This window comes from Cynocephalus volans, chromosome 3 (assembly GCF_027409185.1).
Source record: "Cynocephalus volans isolate mCynVol1 chromosome 3, mCynVol1.pri, whole genome shotgun sequence".
Lineage (NCBI taxonomy): Eukaryota > Metazoa > Chordata > Mammalia > Dermoptera > Cynocephalidae > Cynocephalus > Cynocephalus volans.
This window is the reverse complement of record NC_084462.1, coordinates 67,841,567-67,864,386: the sequence shown is the minus strand read 5'-3', so window position 1 is coordinate 67,864,386 and position 22,820 is coordinate 67,841,567. Positions and strand designations below refer to the sequence as shown.

Here is a 22,820-nt window from a genome sequence, read left to right as displayed (position 1 = left end):
TCTAACCAATTGAGCTAACTGGCCAGCCCTAATGTCAATGTATATAGATCTATATCATTATTTGTAAGTGTTGAATAGAATTCCATTGATGAGGTATATACTGACTTATCTAACTCCATCCTGTTGACTGACATTTGGTAATGTTTCTAAGTTTTTAATGTTATAAACAATGCTCTAGTAAATAAATATTCTTGTGTGTGTGTGTGTGTGTGTGTGTGTGTGTGTGTGTGTGTGTGTGTATTTGTATATCTAAGCACTCGTCAAAAATTCCTGTAGGATAAATTCTTAGAGGTGAAAATGCTGGGCCAAAGACAGGAAAATTTTTGGTTTTGATACTGTCAAATTATTATTCCAAATTATTGTACTGATTTATACCCCAATCCACATATATGGGGCCATCTCTCCATATCCTTCCAACACTAGATTGTCTCAATTCTTTTTCATCTTTGCCAGCCTGATTAAAAAAACAAACATTGCTTTAATTTGCATTTCTTTAATAACAACTGAATTTAATCAATGTATGCACTCACTAGCCATATTCTTTGCACATTTTTTTAGTTAGTTAGTTTTCTTTTATTGATTTGTGGAGCTCTTTCTAGGTTTTAGCCTTGTCTTTTTTTTTTCTTTTTTTAACAGATGACCAGTAAGGGGATCTTAACCCTTGACTTGGTGTTGTCAGCACCAGACTCTTCCAAGTGAGCAAACTGGCCATCCCTATATAGGGATCCGAACCCATGGCCTTGGTGTTATCAGCACCACACTCTCCCAAGTGAGCCACAGGCTGGCCCCTTTAGCCTTGTCTTTTAAGGTTGCAAATATCTGCCCCACTTTGTCCTTTGTTTTTTAACCTTATGGTTTCTTTTGCTTTAATTTTTATGTGGTCAAATCTGTTAGTCTTTTATGGGTTCTTTTATTTGCTTGCTTACAAAGGCCTCCTCTACCCCTAGGATTATAAGAATAGTTTCCTTTATTTCCTTTTAATACTTTTATCATATATCTTTTACCTTCAGATCTTTAATCTACCTGGAATTTACTTTTACGTTTAATATGAGATAAGGATTTAATTTAATTGTTTTCCAAATGGATAAGTAGTCATCTTTCCATATTTACTGACTAGTACATCTTTTCACTTTTGATCAGAAATGCTTCCTTTATCATATATTACGTTCCCATATAAATACAAATTCTTGCTTGTCTCTGGAACTCATTTTCTTAGCAATCTTACAGTCAGGAAAATGCACCATGTCATATCTCAATCATCTTTTGTCACTTTACCCAATATATACATAAACTTTTGTGCTCATTCCTGGTCCCATACTCCCATTCCTATAAATGTTATTTCTTCTCCTTCACCAGACTACCTGTACTACACATCACCCACCCACACAAACCCTCTGAAATCTCACTGCATGGTTATTTAACTACAACATCCTCAGACTCTTCCACTTCCTCCTTAACTGAAGCCTGGCTCAGTCCAGGAACACCTACAACTTGCTCTGAGAGGCAGCGTCTTCTCACATCCTAGGGTTGAGATATGGGGCTGCTTCTAGGCCATCCATCCACCACCATCAAGTGAAAAAAATACCTCTCTTCTGTGGCTCATGCCATCCTGCTGTTAAGTCAAGGAGCCTCTCCTTGTCACAACATTCTGCAACTTCCTGGTCACTTCTTCACTTACTCAACACTTTGGATCCTGGTGCCCAGTCTTCTTCTCCACCCCAAGGCTGGCTATCATCCTAGATGATTTCAACACCCAAAAGGAAGAACGAACCCACATTCTGGCTTAGTAGTTATCCAACAACATCCTCCTTCTCCTCAACCACCATCCCATGGTCGCCTTTTAGAACTTTTTGTCCTCTGGAAGGGTTCAAATTCATTCTTCTGAGCTTACCATATAGCTAACTGTTTGCTAGATACCTCACACTCAACACATCCAAAGTCATACTTACTTTTTATGATTCTCACTCTACCTCTCAACCTCTTAATCTCTCTACCCTCCCTTCCTTCCCTTCCTCTCCTACTTTTTGCCCTATACTTGTGAAAGGCAGCAATATGTGAATGAGAAAGAACACTGAAATTGCTAAATCAGAAATCTGTGAGTCATCCTCAGCACCTCCCCCTCCAACCTAACTCACCACTTCTACGCATGCCACCTCCAAAATCACTCCTCAGTCTTCCTTTTCTCTGTCCCTACAGCCACCAATCTACTTCCGCAATTACTATCTCTTATCTAGACCACAGTAACAGCCTTTTAACTGGGTTTCCTGCCTCCAGTCCTTTTCTCCACCAATCCCTAAAGCAGCCAGAGCTTAGTTGTATCATTTATCCTGTTTAATAGCCTTTACTGACCTTCCTTGACCTTAGGATAAAGTTCACTTTCCTGGGGCTGGCCCATGGCTCACTGGGAGAGTGCGGTGCTGATAACACCAAGGCCACGGGTTCGGATCCTATATAGGGATGGCAGGTTAGATTACTGGCTGAGTGTGGTGCTGACAATAACAGGTCAAGGGTTAAGATCCCCTTACCAGTTATCTTAAAAAAAAAAAAAAAAAAAGTTCACGTTCCTTACCAGGGCTTAACTTGCTGATCCACCCTAGAGTTGTGTACTTCAGTCATACTAATCTTGATTTTCTTGAATGTGGCACGAAAGCTTCTTGCCTTAAAGCCTTTCCCACACTCAGTTCTTTCTATGTGTAATACTACTTCAATCCCCACCTACTCCTACCTTCGGACCTGATTAAATGGCTCTCTATGAAAGTCCTTTCAATAAGTATCATCCCCCCTACCTCCTCCCCCTCACACCTGATCAGGTGTTCCTCTTCTGCACGCCCAAAGCACCCTGCACTTCAATTATCATAGAAAAAAAGGGCCAGCCAGTGGATCACTTGGGAGTGTGGTGCTGATAACACCAAGGCCACGGGTTCGGATCCCTATATAGGGATGGCAGGTTAGCTCACTTGGGAGAGCGTGGTGCTGACAACACCAAGTCAAGGGTTAAGATCCACTTACCAGTAGTCATCTTTAAAAAAAAAAAAATTATCATAGAAAAAAAACAATCACACTTTATTGTATAACTGTATCCACTTCTAGGGACTGTGAATTCTTTAAGGACAAGGGCACTTCAATTAACATTCTTTGGACCTAGTGTTATTGACAAGGATGGATGGAAGGAAGGAAGCCAGAAATGTTACTGGAATCTGATAACAATGGGTCAGGAATCAAAATATTCATAATCCAATTGCTAATGAATAAGCGATTAGACATGTTAGAAGTTACTATCTGAAGTAATTAACACTAAGTGTGATCAGAGCTTAATTCTACCAGGGGCCAGTAGTTTTCCAAATCGCTAATTAGTTTGACAAAGATATTTATGAGTATACCCCAAGACCACAGAGTGAAAAGAACAAAATCTTAGCATACAAACAGCTGACTGGAATTTCTGCTCCACCACTACTAACTGTTTAGCCCCTGGGCATGTTACTTAGCCTCTATGAGTCTTGGTTCTGAAAGATGAGGCTAACACTGACCTCATGGAGCTGCCAGACACTCAATAAAGGCTAGTTTCCTTCCATTTTCTATTTCGCTTTTCCTAATAAGTCAGTTGTACGACAGCAAACGTCATTCTATCTCTTGGCTGGAGGAGACCTGAGGCAGGGTGCCCTGTGGTGTAACTACACCATAGAAGCCATCCCTGAAGGGGTTTTCATGAGCTTCTTATGGGAGACTGAAGGCTCCACTACTGTGTGGTGCCACCCTGTATGGCGAACAGGCTGAAACTCCAACGTATAAAAGGGACATGGACTTGGAACTCTGAATCTGCCCCCATCCAGGACTGCAGCCCCAGTCAAAAGAACAAAGCCACTAGTGTGGGATCCCAGCACCAGTTTCTACCCGGATAGGGTTGAATGGTAGAGCAGTTAAACTTTTCATCTATAACAGTGTACCTGGTAAGCCATCTCCCTTGAGCACATCCCAAGAGCTTTACAAAAGAAGGGAAGGCTGCTTACTGACAGCCAAGCTGACAAGTGCACATACTTCCTGTATTTGAGCATATACTTCCACAGGAAGGAGCTCTACACAGCACCCAAGCCCAACCAACAATATGTAGACATGGTAGCATACCACTGTTGGCTGGTGACCAGGGCTGAGTGCATGACCAGGAAGCTTAAGCAATGACACAGCTTACAACAGAAGCAAAGGCTATGTAGAAAGAAGACTGAAGTTCTTGACTCAATAATGGGCCAGGAATAGAGAAGAAAATCAAATAAATTTCTCTGTTACAATGGACTGAAGACCCATAAATCTTGAAGCAGATCACAGAGAACTCTTCATACATACACCTATCTCACCTCTGCAGACCCAATCTCCTCTCAGCTGACCTTGTCAGCAGCTTCACAAAGGTAAGAGAAAGCTCTTAATCCAATTGGTTAACCTCTGGAGGATGATGCAAATTGACTCTATTTTACCACTTATTTCCAGGGCCAGCAGAGGAAATTTAGTCAATGCAGAAACATGAGTGACCTCTTTCATTTCTAAAAGAAGTATTGGTTAGACAGTGATCCTCCTTTCCTTCTGCATAATCAACAATAAAGGGATTGAGGCTTATGCCTTTAACAGGCTAAGAAACTGACAACATGCCCTAGTATGAGACTGTGTAGCTAAAAAAGTGCCCACTTGCTGTTAAAAACAGCAAACAACAACAAAAAACCAACAAGTTATCAACTCATAAAAACTCCCCAATGCCCTATTTTGCTCTTCTGTTTGGAGCTGAGGGAGTACAGTAAAAGGAAATGGAAGGAAGGACATCTCAGACTCAGACTGTTTAAATTTTTATTTTGTTTTGTTTTGTTTTTAAATCACCAAGTTCTTCCCTCTGTTGTACCCTCCTTCGAAGACTGCAAAGACATTCATAACTATTTCCTTGTTATCTTCAGAAATGCATGGAATGTAGGCAGATTTTTAAAAAGAAGTAGCAGCAACAGCTTGGAAATTAGGCAATTTGCCTGAGGGAACATAATTAAATATGTCATTAAAAATCATCCCCTGGCAGATCTGGAATAAACCTTGCTGCAGACCCTGAGTCCTCTAATGTATACAGTCTTCAAGCAGAATGTCCAAAGCAAGGGGAGCAACTACAACTCAAGAGAAAAAGACTCAGGTTTTTCATAAACCGGGCCCAGACTACCCTCACACACACCTTGATCAAGCTGATCTTCTTGGGCTCAGTACTATCCATGGCTATTGGTAAAGCATTACGATTTAGGTAATAAAGAAAAAAAACAAGGCTGTGAGAAGAGAGGCTGGTTGAGGACTACAAGCCATACAAATCTAGGCCCTTGGATTCAAAATGAAATATGACAATTATTTTGCTCCTTGACGAAAAACTATGCTTCTGCTACCTATCTCCTTTCCAAAGACAACATATTCATCACTGTATTTCTCTTTATGTATCCCTATTCCTTCACAAGAAAAATATTTCTACCTCAAAACCCTCTTTTCACGTTGTTTTCTTCATCTTTGCTCTTAAAACAATAAACTTACTGGCAACCAAGTCTTCTGCAGGTATATGCCTTATCCTTGCCTTGGGAAAGATTAAAATGTACTCAGCCACTGGCCCAATTAGAGTACAGAGAACTAATCAAGCATTACTCTTTCTCCCCAGCCCAGCTACCTAATCTTATGTTTCCCTCCTACATTCCCTGGATGCAATCTCAATGCATCTTCAATTTTGTGATGAGTTAAGAGCAGCATGAGTTAGGATCATGGTGTGATCCTTCTTTCTCTGGAATCACATGCCCACACTCCAAATTTGAAACTTGAAAGGAAAGGGAATCCTAAATGAAAATCTGCAAATCACTACTTGATGATCTTAGAAATAAACAAAAACCATGAAGACTTCTTACCAACTTTTTCACAGAGAAGCTCTTTAATGTTAATATATTCACAATTACTAAATATTTGCTATGTTCCATGCATAGTTATAGAAGGAATGACCAAAGGCGGGAGGTATTTTAGAAGATTCAGATTATAACGCCACTTACTAACTTAATCATTTGCTTAATATCTGAGGATAAGCAAATCAAATACTGATAATGGCTGCAGAAGGATCCAGATACTCGTAAAATAATCTTGACTTTCAAGGGCCAGCCCGTGGTTCACTTGGGAGAGTGTGGTGCTGATAATACCAAGGCCATGGGTTTGGATCCCTATATAGGGATGGCCGGTTAGCTCACTTGGGAGAGCATGGTGCTGACAACACCAAGTCAAGTGTTAAGATCCCCTTACCAGTCATCTTTAAAAAAAAAAAAATAATAATAATAATCTTACTTTCATTCTAGAATAAAAAGGCTGGAGAAGGAGACAGGGATTATTCTGTTCAGGGACAATGGCATCCTAAGCATCTCAGGGATGTGCATGTGAACGTTAGACCAGGATGGGAACCTTATAATACCCATGAAGTACTAAGGCTTCAATCAACCTGTGTCAGGAAAAGCACAGAAGAATGCAGTCAACTGGTATAATTAGATTTAGCCACTTTCCCTGGAAAATTTGGGCTTTATCAGCTCCATCAAGCACCCAAATAAGTATATGGAGCAAGATTAGATGGGTACCATTCCAAATGATCAGATCTTTATTTGCAAACAGGATGTGGCTTAATAATCAAAGAACTAGATTCATTCAAGTATCTAGATCCTAAAATAATTCCATTTAACAGGTTCAACAACATGCAACACACACCCTCCAATTGGCAGAAACACCTCTCAATGACAAAGACAGGTGACAAATACTAAACACCTCCACAGACCATTTAGCAACTGGTGGGACTAAGGTTAACCCATGAATTCAGAATAAAATCAAACCTCAATACCAGGCCTGTTCTTCAGAAAAGGGAGGTATAAATTCCACTGAGTTCCAAGTTTATGTCAAAACCAGAAGTTTTACTGCATTAAGGAAATCACTGGCCTAGACGTTACATACAAGTAAAGGGATGGAAATCTGTTAGTTAGGATTTAACTTACCTATGCTGCTTTCTTTACCAAAACTGGACCCATAGAGAAAAAGACTATAGTTTGGGCCTTGTTGACATTGCTTTCCCCTCTATTGCTTCATCCTTGTTTCTACAGAACTGAAACTATAGCTCGAAGAAAACCTCCACAGTAAACTATGCTCCAAAGGGAAGACTCCATGGGAAGAACAACAGAGAAGAAGTGACTAGTCTTTGGTAATGTTCACCCAACCAAGTCTTCACTGTCTCTCAATAGACAAGAACCCCCAATTAATAATGCAAATTAATTCACAGGAAGGTAATGATAAATTGAAATAAACTTCTCATTGAGTTTCTTATCTGGCTCTAAATCTCTCTCATTAGGGAATTTATGGCACCCCATTGTTACATAATCTCCCCATTTCTATTTACTTGATCAAATTATAGTCCCATAGCAATGGACTTTAAGGCTTAATTTAGAAGCACAGGAATTATCCTCACTTATACAGTAGTAGTAAATGCCCTACTTATCTTTTGAGCATTTTATAACACATTGTGTATTTCTGCTTCATATTTCCCCAACAGAACTGCAGAGCTTGGGCCTACATTTTGCACTTTTCTTATAACCTCTAGAGTACCCAGCACTGGGATAAGCACATACCAATTAGATGACAAATCTATTTTTTGCATAAGGCAGGCCCTAACTGTTGTATAACCCAAAGAAATGTATTCTGCATGCCAATTGTGTAAGGCACTCTATTACTTGTCATGAAGGACTCAGAGAAATACATGATCTACCACACCTAATAGCGGGACTTTTATCCTCCCTAGCCTAATACATTTTACCAGTTAAGAACTACCGTCATGCTGAAATTATTTCTTTCCTTAAATCATTTGTCACTTTCTAAGCGCCATCTGTTCAATCAAATGCTTTAAATTCTATATATCAAATGAGAACATTTGTGAACGTAATTTAAGTACACTTGAAACATCATACAAAATGATGTTACTATATGACCCAACCATAAATATGGCTTCTTCCCCCAATAACACCTATACGACATAATCAGAGAACTAAATTCCAGAAGGTTATCAAGAAAACTCTAAATTTTAAGCCCGTAAAGTAGAATTGTACTCCTCTACGTTGCTGACTCCACACGTAAATTTGCTGTGGAATAATTACCTTCAAACACAATTTTCAGCACTTACTACATTGTTGCTGAAAAGAAAATCACTAGCCCCTGCCATTTTAAATGAAACCAATATTCAGAGCACTCTTCATTCTTCATTTCAACCCCACACTTTCCTCAGCCTCCTCCCTCCCCACTCTTCAGCCCCCATCCTCATCACATAGGCCAGGCTAGAACTTTAAGCTCAATCATAACTGTGCTCTGCTCAAGCCTTGCTTCCTGCCGGGGATACCCTCTTTTCAGCCCTGGCTAATTACATCTACCACCTCATGTTAAGTGGCTGCTGGTAACTCATTTCCCTATGGATTTGATTGTTCTATGACTTCTCACAGTTTAAACATTTACTAAACATGCTACAGGTCACACTTTTATGTAATTTTGCATATGTTCTCCCATCGTGTCTCATGAATTTTGGGTGTCTTCTCTGGTCTCCTCTACCCAGCCCTGGTCACGGCCTCACTACCTGCGTCACTAGAACATGGTCAGAAGGATCACCTTAGATGTCTACTAGCACAGTATTTTCAATAACTTGATATCCTGACCGAACTGTAGTCCTACAGTAGGCATTTGTGGATGAAAATCTAATATGGCCCGAGGGAAGAATTCCAGATAAATGTGGCCTCAGAAGTCAGCTCAGTGAAGCAGTGAATGTAGGAGGAGGACTACACTCTGGGGATGCTGAGACGACAGGTGGAGAAAAAGGGCAGGAGAAAGTGGAGGGCGTGTGCTCAGAGGGTGAGGCAAAACCCATGGGAGGCGCCCCAGGAGGTTTGGGGGGAGAGGCTGTCCCAAGGCAGGCCCTTCCCGGGCCTGGGAACGAGAAGGGGCAGGTCCGACTCACCTGAGAGGTGAGGACGGGGCCAAGACCCAGAACCGAAGAGCAGCTCACGGTAGCGCTGGAAGGCCTCATCTAGGACAGAACAGCCCGGCTGCGCGGCCGAACTGGTATGGTACTGGAATTGGAAGTTGTTCGGGTACAAGACGTAGTGCCGGCTGGAGGTTTGGATGTAATGGGGCCAGGGCCATAGGGCTGTCGCCCGCCCTGCGAACGCTGCCGCCAGCAGCAACGAAAAACAAAGTCTGGGGCCTGCCATGGCCCGCCGGTCACCTGCCTCACAGTGGGCAGGGCCACGTGAGACTCTGGTCAGATGAGCGGCACCCACGTGACAATCGGCGTGTCACGTGACCGGGCCGACCCTGCCCTTTCGCTGGCGGCCTGGGGTGGAGCTCCCGCTGTGAGCCGCCGGTGGTCCCGGGCTTCGGCGATGGCTTCCGGGGCGGCTCCCGGGCCGAGGGGGCCTGTGAGCCCCGGAGCGCCGCGGCCGGGCCTGCGGTCACAGAACTGAAAAGCACACGCGACTGCAGAGCGCGAGGGGGAGGCGGGGCGGGCGGCGGGAAAGGGAAAGCTTCCCGGACAGGGGCGCGGCGGCGTGTCTCTCGAACGAAGAGCTCGCCAGCCCTGCGGGAAGTAAAGGACCAGGCCGAGGTCACTTCAGAAACAGAAAAACGGAGGATGAAACCACTAGTCGTTGTGCTGTGAAAGGCTGTGGGGCCGCCACTGCGTAGTCTGAACCGTTCTGCTAGAGAGAGGATCACAAGATCACAGAAATGTGATCTACTTATGACTGGAAAAAATGTGTACTTTCAGAGCAAGCTTGAGGCCTCCCATGGCCTGCCTCCGAGGTGGCCCCTTCCTTCATGGTTGATTATAAATCTTCTAGTTAACTGCCCTCAAATCTTCTCCCCCCGGACGAAACTTCACACATCCCTGGTGTGTATTCACTGCAAGCAGTAAGATATTTCTGGGACTTTGGGAGCAAGATGGAAAACAACCAAAGATAATGACAGGGGTCTGGTTTTGCAGGGGCTTACATAGGAAGTCTGAGTCAGGATTTTATTCCGTGGGCAATTGGAAGTCATCCCAAAGAGCGGCATTTTAGAAGTCTCACGTTGGATAGTTGGATGTTGAAGAAACCTGATAGGAGGCCCTTTTTTATTGGAGGTGGAGGGTAATGAGAGCCTGAACTACAGCAGTGGAGAAGGGAGAGAGCTGTCAGCCCCAGGAAAGTGGGTATCTGGAAGAGAGGCTTGAGGGGGGGGTGGCCAATGAGAATTCCACAGATGGCTATCAAGTCAGGGACCCCGCCTTCCTTGTTGACCACTGTATTATCAGAGTATAGTTGAATCCTTTACTGGAAAAGGAAATAAAATTGTGCAGGATTATTTAGATTTTTTTAAAAAAATCATTATCATAAAATTGCACTTTAGTATTACAATAAGTGTAAAGATTAAGAAAGTGAACTTTTTAAAATAAAGGGCTTTAAAAAATCATGTTACTTTCAAGTTGTAGGTACCTAATTTAGTAGTTATATGTGCTTGTACATGGCTCTGATAGGAAATCAGATAAAAAAACATCATTTCTCACTTCTGTAACTTACAGGGATTCATCAAGAGATTTCTCTTAGAAGGCTAATTATGCTAGAATGGAGTTTGTAGCAAAGGAAGCAGAAATTAGATCTCACAATCACAGTTTCACATCCTAAGGTTAATTTCTCCATTGCTTGAATCTAAATTTTTGTCAGCACTAGTAAGTGTCTGGGTACTCTGCCACTCAGGAGAGACATTAGATGAGGTACCAAGGTAGGGATCCTAGAATAATTGTCAGAAAAGACAAGTTCACAATCAGGCCTGCAGGATCAATATTTTGGGGAGGGTTCAGAGCAGGTTCAAAGGTGAGAGTAGTAGATCAAAGTGGGATTTCAGGACTGAGCATGTGCCAAGGCACCCCTTTCATGTGATACTCAACCTGTACCAGGGGAGAGGAATCATTTACTTAAAAGAGTCAAACAAGACAAAGGAGCTGGACCCAAATAAAGAGATTATAAAAATTATCAATGAAAGTACTTAGAGATTTTCTTTGAGAGAATATTCTAAACATATTATTTCAATTATCCTGTCTCTGACCAGTATATCAGACAACCAGAAAGTTAATGGATGACTTAAATGACTATTAGAAAAATCATAATCCAAATAAATAGTCAGAGCCTAGCATTGAAATAGTAGCAAAAATGTAAATGAATAAACAGTTCTTTAACTATTAGTTATTTAAATTAGTATATATACAACATTGCCATCATATTTTACAGTAGATGAATAACAAAAATAACATTATAGTATATAATACTTGGTTTTCTCTATTTTTCCTTTTACTAAAGGCAACTTGTTAAATAAATAAAAACATGATTTAATTTTCATATCTAACCTAGCTTTCTATCTAATCTAGCTCCTAATAAAATTCATTTAGATATCAGAAAAATAATTCAGTCAGACAAAATGTCTAGATTTTTGGTTCATAAATTACAGTCACCACTTTAGGAACAGGGAATGATTAATTTTGCCTGGGGAAGTCTTTTACAAAGATGACCTTTGAGCTGGCTCTCAAAACATGAATTAGCCAGGCAGGGAGGGGGAGCATGGGCAAAGCACAGAGGTGTGAGAGAAGATGGCATATTGAACATAGGGTTTCCATTGGGGATAGCAAAAGAAATTGTGCCTTGTTTACCTCACTACTTGGTCCTCTACCATACTGCCTTCTCCCTGGAATGTCTTTCCCACCTCCTACTCTCACCATCTACTTGAAGGTCTAAACTTGTATTTTACTACTGGAAATCTCTGACTTCTCAAACCTGGGTAAGATCCCCCTCTGCAATCCCTATAACTCTCTGAGTTTATCCGCATCAGAGTACTTACCTCATAGTACTGTAATTGCCTGTCCATTTGTCTGTCTGCTATAGAGTAAAAGCTCCTTAAAGGCAGGTTCTGTGTTCACTGGTGTATTCCTAGCCCCTGGCACAGAGTCTAGCACACAATACATACTCAATAAATACTTGTTAAATAAATGACTGAAGAACCCTGAATATTTCTTCTCCTATTTAGCATCTACTTATCCTTCAGGTCTTAGCCTAAATAAGATCAAGAAATATGCTGTGAATGGAGTACTGGTGTGTGCTGAGACAGTGATCCCCTCAATCCTTGGGGTGACAGGGCCTGGGGCAACTAGACATCCTGGCCAGTCACTTCCAGTCAAGAGCAATCTCCTTCTGTGTGATGCGAGAAACTTTGGGAAGCATCACCTCCTCTTGGGTGTTGTTATATAGCACCCTCATTTTAGCCTTTCCTTGTCCGTGTCCCCCACAGACCCCTTGCTGAATGAGTGGTAATCTTTTTCACAATTGTATCATTACCACCTAAGCCAGGACTCTGCACACAGTAAATGTTGAGCAAGTATTTGTTGAATGAATGCATGAATGAGGAAGCATTTGTGCTAAATTTTGAAAGACAGTCAGAATTTCAACTTGTGGAAGAAAAGAACAGCCCGTGGAAAAGGAATACAATCTAGAAGGAAAACTCTTGTTCACGTAGGATCCCCAGGTCCTAGAAGAGTGCCTGGCACATAGCAGACATTTAATGAATATTTTTTGGATGAATAGGATGAGATGGCAAAGAACCTAGGCAAAGATCTCGGAAGAATCTGGAGTGAGACCAGGGAAGTGAGCAATTCTGTTTGGTTAAAACAAATAGTGCACAAGAGAAGTACTGACAGAAATAATATTAGAAAGTAGATTGAGGCTGGGTGATGAAGTAAGGAAAGCAGGAAATTATTGAGTGAGGTATTCTGTACCAGACATATGTTACCTTATTTCTCTCTCACAACAGCTGTGTGAAATTGAGTATTATCTAGTTTTGCAGATGAGGAGACTGGCTCTGAGAATTAAAATAATATGACCAAGGTCCAACAGATAGTTGCCAGAACCAGTATTAGGACCCAGGTCTTCTGTTCCAAAGTCTATTTCTTTTTACTTCTATCAGATTTCCTTGAAAGCTAGGCTGCATGTGTTGGGATTTTACTCTTGAGTCCATGAGAAGCCAGTGAAATTTCTTTAGTTGAAGAGCAACAAGGCCAGAGCTAAGATTCACTAAGATTAATCTGCTAACATATACAGCAGCGATCAAATGGGGAAAGCCAAATGCAAGTAGATTAGCTCTGAGGCTGTTCGCTAAGAGCTTTCTAAACAACCTGACCATCCCCATCCCTTAAAAGGCCCGGTTTCTTCATCTGTGTGATGATGATGTTGGATTAAAGACATGTAAAATTTCTTCCAGCTCTGGAATTCTATTTTGTTAAAAAAAAAAAATTAACATGCCCCTGCAGTCAAATTTTGTAATAAAATTTAAACCACTATTTTGCTATATTGTACTCGTCTGAGAGCCTTAGAGATATATAGAAATAAAATGAAATGACAACTACCTCTCATTCTGCCTTTGGGGTATTTTTTGTCCAATAAAACTTCAGGGATATTTATATCCATATCTTCATAATAAGCCAGTAGAATATGAACAGTAACAGTAATGGTTTGTATGCAACTCCTGACATTTGAGGATTTTAAACATTTTACAAATAAGGGACAACAGAAATGGACCCATTTTAGGGAGACAAACTTCCATTCAATACAAAAAGTGACCCAAGATAAACCTTGGAAATCTTGCTAGTGCCATTGAACCACACTGAGTGATGTCCTCACCATCTTTATTAGGAGACATTGAGTAGGCATATAATTGGGCATGGTGCTGAGAAAAACACTCTAATAATAACAACAAGAAATCACAAGATTTCTATCAAATTTTACAAAGAAGAAAATGCTATTAAAAGAGGGAAAAATATATAGTTTGTATTTATCTGTACAGGCACAGAATATGTCTTGAGGTACATATATGAAACTGGTAATACTTATTGCCCCTCAAGAGGGATATTGGGTGTCTAAGGGATGGGATGGGAGGTAGATTTTCCCCTATATATTCTTTTGTGTTTTTTGTGTTTTGTGCCATGTAAATATGTACCACCCATAAAATGTTTTATTTTTATATATTTTTTAACCTGTTATTTCCTTTAATCCTTACTATAATGTCGTGAGGAAGATATTGGTACAGTTGTCCCTCTTATCCACAGGGGATCAGTTCCAAGACACCCCAGATAACCAAAATCCACAGATGCTCAAGTCCCAAATATGAAATGATATAGTATTTGCACATAACCTATGTACCTGTGCTTGTATACTTTAAACCATCTCGAGATTATTTATAATACCTAATACAATGTAAATGATATGTGAATAGTTGTCACAATGTATCTTTTTAAATTTGCATTATTCTTTATTGTTGTATTTTTTTCTGAATATTTTTAATCCCTGATTGGTTGAATCCACAGATGTGGAACCCTTGGATATGGAGGGCCAACTGTATACCCTTTACCAGGGAGCTGTTTGATTTTTTATTTTTCTTTTTTTGCAGTTGGCTGGTCCAGAGATCCAAACCTATGACCTTGGTGTTATAAGGTTGCACTCTAACCAACTGAGCTAACTGGCCAGACCTGGAGCTGTTTGATTAAGACTCTTGACCACTTTAAGCTTATATCTAGGTCAGATAAACTCATAGAAAAACATCAGAAATCCCATCCTGGGTTAGGCCAACAGTCCTGGGCCTCTGACAGTGGGATTTTCAGACCAAAAAGGGGCAAGTTTCTGTAGTTATAACAGGTATGTGTGATTTAAGGCCCTTTAAACAGGGACTTCTTTTGCCTAGACTATATCCTGCTCCAGGCATCCTGATAGCTGCTCTGAACTAGGATTTGAGCCTAACCTGGTCTCTTAGGCCTTAATACCCAGAGCCTCAATGGTCATACATTTCATGACAGGGCTGTTCATCTTGGCCAAACCCACAAAAATAATCTGAAGCCACCCTTGAGAGGTGGGACAACAATGAAACTGAAGCACTGAGTATGTGAGTTCTTTAAAGAAAGTTATTCAGACCCCACATTATTGTCATTATTGTCCACTGAATTCCCCATTTGGACCTGTAAGATTTATCACTCACTCCTTGCCTTCCCCCCATTCTCCTCTTATCTGGGTCCTCCATATCTTATTTTCCTTCCTGACTACAGCCATGCTACAGCCTCCAGGAGCCCTGGAGCACAGATCCCTGTGACTTTTCTGTTCTTTGGCCGTCCACTAATATTTGGCTTCAGAAAACATTAGTGATGCATTACTGTGATACAGGTTTCCAAAATACACAATTTTACTGATGCTAGGGGTGGACTTTTTGGTGGTAAGAGCACAGTTAAAATGTCTTATTACTTCTGTTTGGCATGCTTTTGGATCTTTCTCTTAAGTACCATCTCCCACCCCCCATATTTGGATTGATTCTTCCTCTTAAAACTTGTCTCTCAGGTGGTGGCACAGAAAATGCCCCAGGATTTCCTTACACTTGAGAGAGAACTGGCGAGAGGAGACAGGGGTTATCTAGGAGAAGGGAGCAGGCAAAAGGACCCCATGGCTGCAGGGTGGTGATGCCTAACTCACCAGCAGAGAGTATTCATTAAAGATTTGGTTCAAGGCCCCAGGTATAGTTTTCCTTGGCCTGAAGTGTCCTTAGTATGTCTCACCCTTAGGAACTTGGCGGAGTTATAGGCACTTGGTCAGAATTCAATGGTTTGAATATTCTGTTACTGACTTCACACTATACTGAATAAAGATCAAGAATCCATAAAATTCCATAGAAAAAGAATGAAACTCTAAGAAATATTTAGGGAGAAGCATTATAATACTGAAACAAAATCAATATATGCTGTTTGCAAGTTATGTTTGAAAACTTTAATTCCCTATTGTAAACTTCTGCTTAAACTAAAACAACAGAACAATCACCTTTCCCCCCAAAAGTACAACAGTAATCTAGGGAAAATTTGAGACTAATAAAAATTTAGAGCTAGATGTGATCTTAGAAAATATCTAGTTCACTTCTCTCATTGAAGATGAGGAAACTGAGGACCAGAGAGGGGAAGTGTTGTTCCTCAAGAGCAAGAATAGGATCTTATTCGTAGTGATTCTCTCAGCAGCTAGCACAGTACCAGGTACATAGTGGGTGCTCAATAAATGTTTGTCAAATAAATAAATTAATTTATTGCTGCACATAGTACAGTGCTTTTCATGCAGTAATCATGTCAATAAATTTTTTAATTGAAATTATTCGAATATAGCTAGAGAGTGGCAGGGCTGGAAATAGACCACAGATGTATGGCCTCCCTGACAGTGACTCCTTCTACCCCAATGGGACTGTGCCTCTGGAAATGCCTACAAACATCTAGTCCTTGAGACTGAATGCAGTTTGATTGTGGAGCCCATTGTGCCTACATACTGTTCTTAGTCCACTGCCTTTCTCTAGAAAGGAATGATAATTGGATTTGAATGTGTTTGGCAAACTTTCAATGAACCCTAGAACTAGAAAAAAGCAATGATGCAAATAACCTAAGAGTTACTGTGCTTGGCCAGTGCTGTTTCCCCTTGGTAATAGCTGACTTATCTCCTTAAAGAAAGTTAGCTTAGGAAAATATTAAAATCCATTAATACTCCCTGAGTCTTCATTAGCCTGAGAGTGGCAGGAGGCCGGTGGAAGGATAAAGGATTATTCAGAGCCAACAAGTGAACATACAGGTAATTATGAAGTAATTATAGATCTAACTATGGAGACAAAGGTCAAAAGAACAGTGATTCTTCCCACTACCATGAGCGATGATATGTAATATAAGGACGCTCCAGAAATAAAAAAGATACTTTGTGCTCTAGGAGCAAAAGGTTAAAAACTTGATATTCTTGCCAGAGATCTTTTAGTTGCAAGGAAGAGAACCCCAACTAGCTCAACAGTGAAGAGTTTATTGTCTTCACAAGCATATAGAGATAAGAAACTAAGTTTAGCCATGGTGAAATGGGCTGGAATGCCTGTTAGGAACCAAGGCTATTCTTGGTCTCTCAAGACCCATCCTGTCTTTCGCCCCTACCCCTGCATCTGCTTCTTCTCCTGCCCTTCCTAATTCATTCTCTCAGTGTTCCAGTGTTCCAAGAGAGAGAATATGAGTGGCCCAGCTAGGAAGAGATGTCATTCTTCATGTAAACATTAAGGACACAGACTATATGTAAGGGGTGACAGGGTCATCTAAACCATGGATAGTCAAAGCTCCGTCCTTGAGCAGGTGCTAGTGAGAGAAACAGATTCACTGGAAAGGTGCTATGTGGAGAGGAATGACTGCCATTTCTTTATTATAAAAGCAATACATATTTGTTTTTTAAAAATTCAAACACCACAGTATTGTGTGTAGAAAGTATGACTCTCAGTTTACCAACTCAGCTATATAGGAATTATAACTTTATTTTCCAGAATAACTTAATTTCTAACTTCATAACCCAAGACCCCAATCTGCTGGGCTACCAAAAAATGTCACAACAGCCCTTCCTGATGTTTATACCCTTCTCTGGATTTATTTCACACCTATGAGAACTTTACAGTACCACATAAAAGCCAGAAAGATAAAGACTACTATCACTTTAGCACATATTTGTATGTACATGTATGTATGACATAGTAGTATGGTCATTTCTACGTATGATCATTTTCTATACACACACATTCATAATCTTTCAAAACAAAAAATCAGAGCAAGTATTTTGCAAATTTTTCAGTTGACAATATATTATGGGCATCTTTTCATATGTATATGTATAAAGCTAATATTCTGTTTTTAAAACCTGAATAATATGAATAATAACAATAATGGGAGCTAACATTTACTGTGTACTTATGTGCCACACACCATTCTAAGGGCTCTACTTATGTTAATTTATTTAAGCCTCACAACTTATGATTGATATAGGTGTTTGTACAATTGCCATTTTACAGATAAGGATATCAGAACTGAGGGGTTAATGCCAGTACCTTGGAGCCCCACCCAGGGGCCCAGGGTATGGAGCTGGGGACGGGAGTTCTGCCCACACACAGGCACACCGCCAGTGCCTTGGGGCCCACCTGGGAACCTGAGGCTTGAAGCCAGGGACCAGGCCCCACTCCCACATCCAGGCACACTGCCAACACCTTGGGGTCCCACCTGGGGGCCCAAGGCATGGAGCCAGGGACCGGATCCCCCACCCACAATCAGGGATACCACCAGCACCAAGGAGCATACCAAAAACGTCACATCCATGTGGGTGGCCCACCACAGCCACCACAGTAACCACGGCTGATGCAAAAGTGGCTAGACATCACAACCACCATGCAAAGGGTACACCAGCCACTGGAGTGCATCAACACAAGGAGAGTCACCAGCAGAGACCAAAGAAAAGAAGAGGATGTCTCGCTCCACAAAGCCCATTCCAGAGTGACAGAAGAAAAATCTGCTATATGATAATATTGGGGGACCTGAACACACCTCTCAGCATTGGACAGATCATCTAGGCAACAAATCAACAGAGTAACCATTACTCTTTCAGAAGGAGAAAAGAAATCTAGGGTTATCAGTGGTGGGAGGAGGGAAGGAGAGGAGGATGGGAAGAGATTGGACAAGGGGCATAAAGAATAAGTGCAATTTGTAACAATATACATACTAGTAATATTGATTTGATCAACATATGTCAATGCTGAATCCCCAAATATGTATAATCAATTATGATTCAATAAGAAAGTAAAATAAATTCATTAATTAATTAAAAAAAAAAGAATTGAGTGGTTAAATAACTTGCCCAAGAGAACATAGAAATTGGAAATAGTTAATAATTTCTTTACCCAATTCCCTATTAATGCACATTTAGGTTGCTTCCACATTTTCTCAGTTATAATTGATACTATGGTGACCATAATAGAGGATACTGGTTGCCTTGCCAGGATATACTTTCAGCCTTTCTCACCATTGACACCTTGTTTTTCATTTGGAAATTTCACCCTTCAGTCTTGCAGTTTGGATGGGATTGATCACAGCCCTAGGCCCTCCCTGATTTAAGCCATATAATTAAGGCTACTCTCCCCAGCCCCTCACTATGAATGCTTGGAAATGTGGGGTAAAATTTTACATTCTCACCAATAATGTGTGAACATTCCTATTTCATTACTATCTTTCAGCTTTAGATACTATGTTTTCATTGCTACTATTGAAGCCTTGAAATTCATTTTTTAAAAAGATATATCTAATAAAATTGTTAAATAAGCTCTGGCAAGACAGAACATGACCTCCATATCATTATATAAAGAAAGAAAAGGACCAAAGATATCTGGATCATTTTGTCAAAATAAGAAAATGGAAGGAAGCAAAAAAAGTATGTAATTAACAGAAAATGCAAAGGGCAGGGTGACAGGAATAAGACCAATATATCTAAACTATCACACTATATGTTAATAGGTTAAATTCTCCCATTAAAATACAAAGATTCTCTGACTTGGCAAAGAACAAAGTCTAAATGTTGTTAACAAGAGATATTTAAAATTACACCTAAATGTTAACAGAAAAAGAATGATCAAAGCTATAACAGGAGAATGCAAACAAAAAGAGAGCAAGGGAGATATTACCAACCGACAGAACTCGAGGTAAAAAATTAAATGAAACGAGATGAATATTTTTAATGATAAGAGGTACAATTCACTAGGAAGATATACATCATGAATCATTGCATACCTAACAAAGCAACAAATACATGTGAAGCAAAAACCAGAAGGGAAAGGAGAAAATGAGGATCATAGTGAGAAATATTTAACATATTTCTCTCAGAATACTATATCAAGTGGAGAAAAATAAGTAAAAATAGGAACATCTTGAATAATACCATCAATAATTTTAATGTAATAGATTTAGAATCTTATATCCTACACAAATATATTTAAAACTTTGTATCTTATCCATTGTTTTTAAATGCCTATAGGATACTTAGAAAAACTGTCTACAAGACAAATATTACTAAACTCCAAAAGTACAATTCTTGCAGGTCACGTTCTTTAATCATAAAATATTAAAGCTGGAAAAAATGAAGTATCTAAATGTGGATATATTTTTTAAATTCTAAAAAATTCTTGTGTCAACTATAAAAAACAAATACTTCTAGCAGTATATTAGAAAAATAATGTAACATGTTCATACTTATATTATTAGAGGAATGCAAAATGAGATAAATGTTAGGAAATACATAAATGCAATTTTCACATTAAATAGATAAAAGAAAGAAAACCATATTCTAGAGGCTAATAAGGAATTTGATGCAGCCATTCTAAATTTTAAATCTCTATAAAATAGAAATAGACTAAAACTTCTTTAACATAAAAACAAATAATGCACATGAAGCAAACAGCAATAGAGCTATTTCCATTAAAGTCAGGAGTGAGATAAGGATGCCAACTACTCTTAATCACTTCATGAAGGGTGTTCTGGAGGGTCCAATCAATGCAATAAAACAAATGTTGTAAAGGAAGAGACAGAATTATCATTATTTGCAGATGATAAGAAGTTTACTAGAAAATCCAAGAGAAATTACGCAAAAGAACTATTAGGATTAAAATAATCCAGTCAAGTGGTAAGAAAAAAGATAAATATATAGAAAAAATAGCTTACTTATATATTGCCAACAACAAATTAGAAAGTGAAATGGAAAAATGTGATTTACAAAAGCAAGTGGGTTAATGTATGTAAGGCACTTGGCACAGTTCCTCATAGATAGGAGGTTATATAATGCTAGTTACTGATTTTATAGATACACTACCTAATGATTTTATAGATGCCCAGAGGTGAAATTACTGAGACAAAAGATACATTTTAAAGAGTCTTTTTATTGAAGTATAATACATGTGGAAGTCTGGTAAACAATGTATACGGCCACCAGATATGCATATATACTTGTTTTGTCATTTTTGTCATATGCATTACTGGCCCTGGCAAGTTTCTAGTAGACCCAAACATCCTGCCTTTTGGTAGGCCTGAAGTAGTCTGAGAAGGAGGCCTGAGAGTTTAATGGTGACTTTAATGGCTAGATGGTTATATTGTTTACCAAATCAGACAGTGTTTACAAAATGACCTGATTCCCCACATTACATCAATATCATCTCTTTGGTGACGTGCTTGTTCAGTGCCAGTAATGAAGGGGCGAGGCATGACATATCCTTTCCATTAACGCTAGTGTTTTATCTATCAGAGGGTGGTCTGTGCCAAGACCATACTCAAGCAAACTTGGAAAGACAGTTTAAAAAATAATAATAGGTAGTATATTCAGAGCACTTATACTCAATATAGCTAATATATTTATCAATAATATCAATTGATATCAGATAATATCAAATAATATCACTTATACTCAATATAGCTAATATATTTATCAATAATATCAATATCTATCAATAAAAGGTACTATTTATTGAGCACTTATTAAGGCACTGTGCTACGAGCTTTATGTACATTGTCTCATTTGATCTTTATAATAATTCTATGAGGCAGGAATTATTATTATCCCAGGTTTAGAGATGAGTAAACCGAAGTTCAGTGAGGTTAAGGAAACTTCCAAAAGGAACCTAGCCAGTAGGTTTTGGAGCTAAGTCAGTCTTGGAACCAAGATTGAAATTTGGGCCTGCCTATTTAAATCCTGCATCTAGCTCTCTAGCCATACGTATATATCTAACCGTTATGCTGTACAAGCCAGTTTGCTTAGATAGAAAAGTCTTTCTTGTAATCATACCAGTAGGGCAAGAGGATTCCAGCAACTAATAATCCATACTGTAATTGCATAGCATGACATAAAAGACTCTTTCTGATCTAGTTCTTCCCTATATCTACAACCCTCAACCCTTATTTTTTATTTTATACTTAGTAGAACCACGCTGCTACTAGTGCCCTGAGAACCTCATACTGTTCATGGCTTCCTGCCTTGGGACACACTATTCTCTTTGCTTCAAATACCCTTCCCCCTTAATTGCCTGGAAAATTCCTTTAAAACCCAGCTAAGACACCTCTTCCAGTAAACCTTCCCTAATTTTCCTCTGACAATGTTAATCATTTTGTCTTCTGTATCAACCTCTTGTACTTTGTTGTACTTCGTATAAAAATATATTGTTCACCCACTTATTCAACATTAAATACTATTCTTCTAGGCATTGAGCTAAGCACTGGGAGACAGAGAGTCAAATAACACTTGGGCAGGAGAAAGACTACATGCTAAAGCATGGACATGTACAAGGTTCTGTCAGTATTACCACAACTGAAATAAATAATGGGTTTCAACAGGTTGTGGTGGATGGGAAGAAGAAAAGTGGGGTACGTTAGAAGAAAAGTGGGGTAGAACATCCTGATTAAACCAGGAATTTTGGAATCAAAGTTTATCTGTTTGTAGAAAACAAGAGGTGGTAATCTGGCAGAGTATTTATTTGAATCAATACTCATGCCACAGGATGGCATCTGTACCACATCTTAGATTGATTTTGAGCCCTTGGGAGGGGAGGAATTAGGATCAGATGCTGAGAGAGTTGTTTGAAAAGGAAACTGAAATACTCTGGACACAAGCTGTGGAACCAGGATAGGCTATTCTCCTTACTTCCACATAGAACCTGGCACTGCTGTAGTATCTTGAAGAGTGATAACTTGTAGCACATTGACTTGTAGCCTCCTGGGCTATGGATACTGACATTTCCACAGTGGGCCCAGTTAGCAGTGGCAGTGGTAGTTAGCACCCTTAAATGGCTTCACGAGTAGAAAGCATCGAAAAGAGGGAAGCAGAGCAAGAAAGGAAGAAAAGATGGAT

General features: G+C 39.7%; 1 protein-coding gene across 1 annotated transcript in view; it reads right to left on the bottom strand.

Moving 5' to 3' along the window:
* The window catches only part of HEXA (hexosaminidase subunit alpha), a 28,511-nt gene extending 19,218 nt beyond the window's left edge, over nucleotides 1-9,293 (bottom strand). The window contains exon 1 of the mRNA XM_063089458.1: nucleotides 9,017-9,293. Within this exon, the coding sequence (XP_062945528.1) occupies nucleotides 9,017-9,269 (253 nt within the window). The 5' untranslated portion in view covers nucleotides 9,270-9,293. The remainder of the gene's footprint in view (nucleotides 1-9,016) is intronic.
* Nucleotides 9,294-22,820: the final 13,527 nt, after the last annotated feature.